Genomic DNA, 1,913 nt, shown 5'->3' on the forward strand with positions numbered 1-1,913 from the left:
GGTTACTTTAGTTTGAATCATACAAATTTGCCTTGTAAGTCTATCTTCTGTAACATGGCTAATTATTAAGTAGGGATTTGGTGCAGCTTTCAACTGAGCATCAGGAATATTAAATATATATTTAGCCTATCAAATTAAAATAATACACAGCCTACATAAAGAATGAATATAACCACATTCAGTAAAATCAATTAAAAATAAAATAAAATCTTATTGAGTGTACAAATTCCCCTTTCAAATAACCTGCGGGTTAACAGCAATGACATAGACCTACATTTTCGTGCAGTCTTGCAATACATTGCTCTTCTAAGTTCAAAAACTTGTAGAAAACGTTCATTTACAATGCATTAGTCAAGAGTAAGTCTATGGACAATGTGGTGCCATCCCGAGTTTACAATTTCCGATACTTGATGAATGCAGCACAAACACCAACATTCCCAGTGCCACAGCGGAGCCCAGAGAGTTGGAATGAGATTCAGCGAAACGCACGACTGCGTTGTACCTGGGTAAAGGACCCGAGGACGCTGACAACAGCTAATAAAGTCAACGGCCTGGCAAGGAGAGAAAAGACTACAGTCTCTGTTAACTGGAGAAAAGAAAAGAATACAATTTAAAGTGAGTTTATAAGAACAACCGAGACGAATTAATAAGTGGACACGCGACGTAAGTGGTACCGTGGCAGATGTGAGATGACAGCAATAAAGGAGGATTAAACTGCTGGGATGTTTAGAAAACGATGAAAAAGACATCCACACAATAAGGACCGACTTCAGAGCAAAAAAAAAGAATGCCTTGATTTCTCACCGTGGGAGAGCGGGGGCACTCATGTTTCTGTGGAAGAGAAAGAAAGTTTGCTGCGCTCCACTATAACTCTACTTTCTTTGAGGTATTGTTGCTGTGACTGTTTCTTATTTCAGTTGCAGGGCCCACCTGTTCTGGTGCTGGCTCGTAACTGTTCACAATGTCCAAACCTGTGCTGAAGAAGAACCACTGGGCCGCCAGAGTGAACGAGTGCTCCGTCTCTAAAGATGCCCGTGGAGAGTTGAATGTGCCATTGCGCGGCGGCGCGGAGAACGGAGAGTTCGCCTACATCGGGCCGGTCAACGACGATGTCGTGCTTTACAAAAGTGGAACATTAAACGAAGGGGAGCTTCTTCTGGAGGTGGAGAACCTCTCGATTTCGGGATTACCCTTGTACGACGTGCAGACAGTCATAAAGAACTGCAAAGGTCCCGTCAGGTTGAAAACTGTCAGGCAAGGTAAGGACTGGAAGAGGCAGCGCCTCACGCAAAACTCATTCAGACTTCTGCCCTTTAATGTTTGCTGGTGTTCTGAGAAATGACAGGAATCGAAACGTTCGTCCAAGTCTTTTATTAAAACAGAGGGACACACTCTTTAATTCGGCACAGGCCTACCTAAAACATAGGCTACAATTACGCACAGAAGTTTATCAAATTAGGCCCCAAACTGAGAATTCCTTGCAGGGACGAGTTCAGTGGGGAGTCTTGAATATGGCAAAGGGGGTAAATAAGTTATGCCAGATGAAATGTAGGTTCATCAAGCTAAAACACGTATAATTGACAGACTTCCGAATAACGTTTGGTGTGTGCTTGTTTTTTCATGTTAGGCCACCTGTCGTGTCCAGGGAGATGGAAATAACAGGCTCACACACTGTTTGTTCAGCTTTCCTTTTGTTCTAACTGTGAAATGGCTCGTTTGTTAAACATTCCCGTGTAATGTGCCAATTGATGGCATTTTAGTATAGCAATAATCTTTTACTGAAAATAATACAACCACTTAAAATAGCTTAATCACAAATGTTGCTCATTCATTCATGACTTTAAATAAAATCAGATTTTGACTCCATGTGCCAGGCATTTAGGATTACCAGGTGACAAAACAAACAAAAAAAA

General features: G+C 41.7%; 1 protein-coding gene across 1 annotated transcript; it reads left to right on the top strand.

The window, feature by feature from the left end:
• Positions 1-272: 272 nt before the first annotated feature.
• Positions 273-1,814, top strand: LOC109953984 (membrane-associated guanylate kinase, WW and PDZ domain-containing protein 1-like). The gene is made up of 2 exons (XM_020589419.1): positions 273-1,259; positions 1,628-1,814. Exons 1-2 carry the CDS (start codon positions 962-964, stop codon positions 1,657-1,659), a joined length of 330 nt encoding a protein of 109 aa, XP_020445075.1. The 5' UTR covers positions 273-961; the 3' UTR covers positions 1,660-1,814.
• The last annotated feature ends 99 nt before the right edge of the window (positions 1,815-1,913 follow it).

The sequence above is a fragment of the Monopterus albus genome, unplaced genomic scaffold (genome assembly GCF_001952655.1).
Source record: "Monopterus albus unplaced genomic scaffold, M_albus_1.0 scaffold2405.1, whole genome shotgun sequence".
Taxonomy (NCBI): domain Eukaryota; kingdom Metazoa; phylum Chordata; class Actinopteri; order Synbranchiformes; family Synbranchidae; genus Monopterus; species Monopterus albus.

Excerpts from the sequence above, each read along its gene's own strand:
- LOC109953984 (XM_020589419.1), top strand. The coding sequence starts at position 962 with ATGTCCAAACCTGTGCTGAAGAAGAACCACTGGGCCGCCAGAGTGAAC. Across the intron at positions 1,260-1,627 it reads GTTGAAAACTGTCAGGCAAG|GCCACCTGTCGTGTCCAGGG; the intron begins GTAAGGACTGGA and ends TTTTCATGTTAG.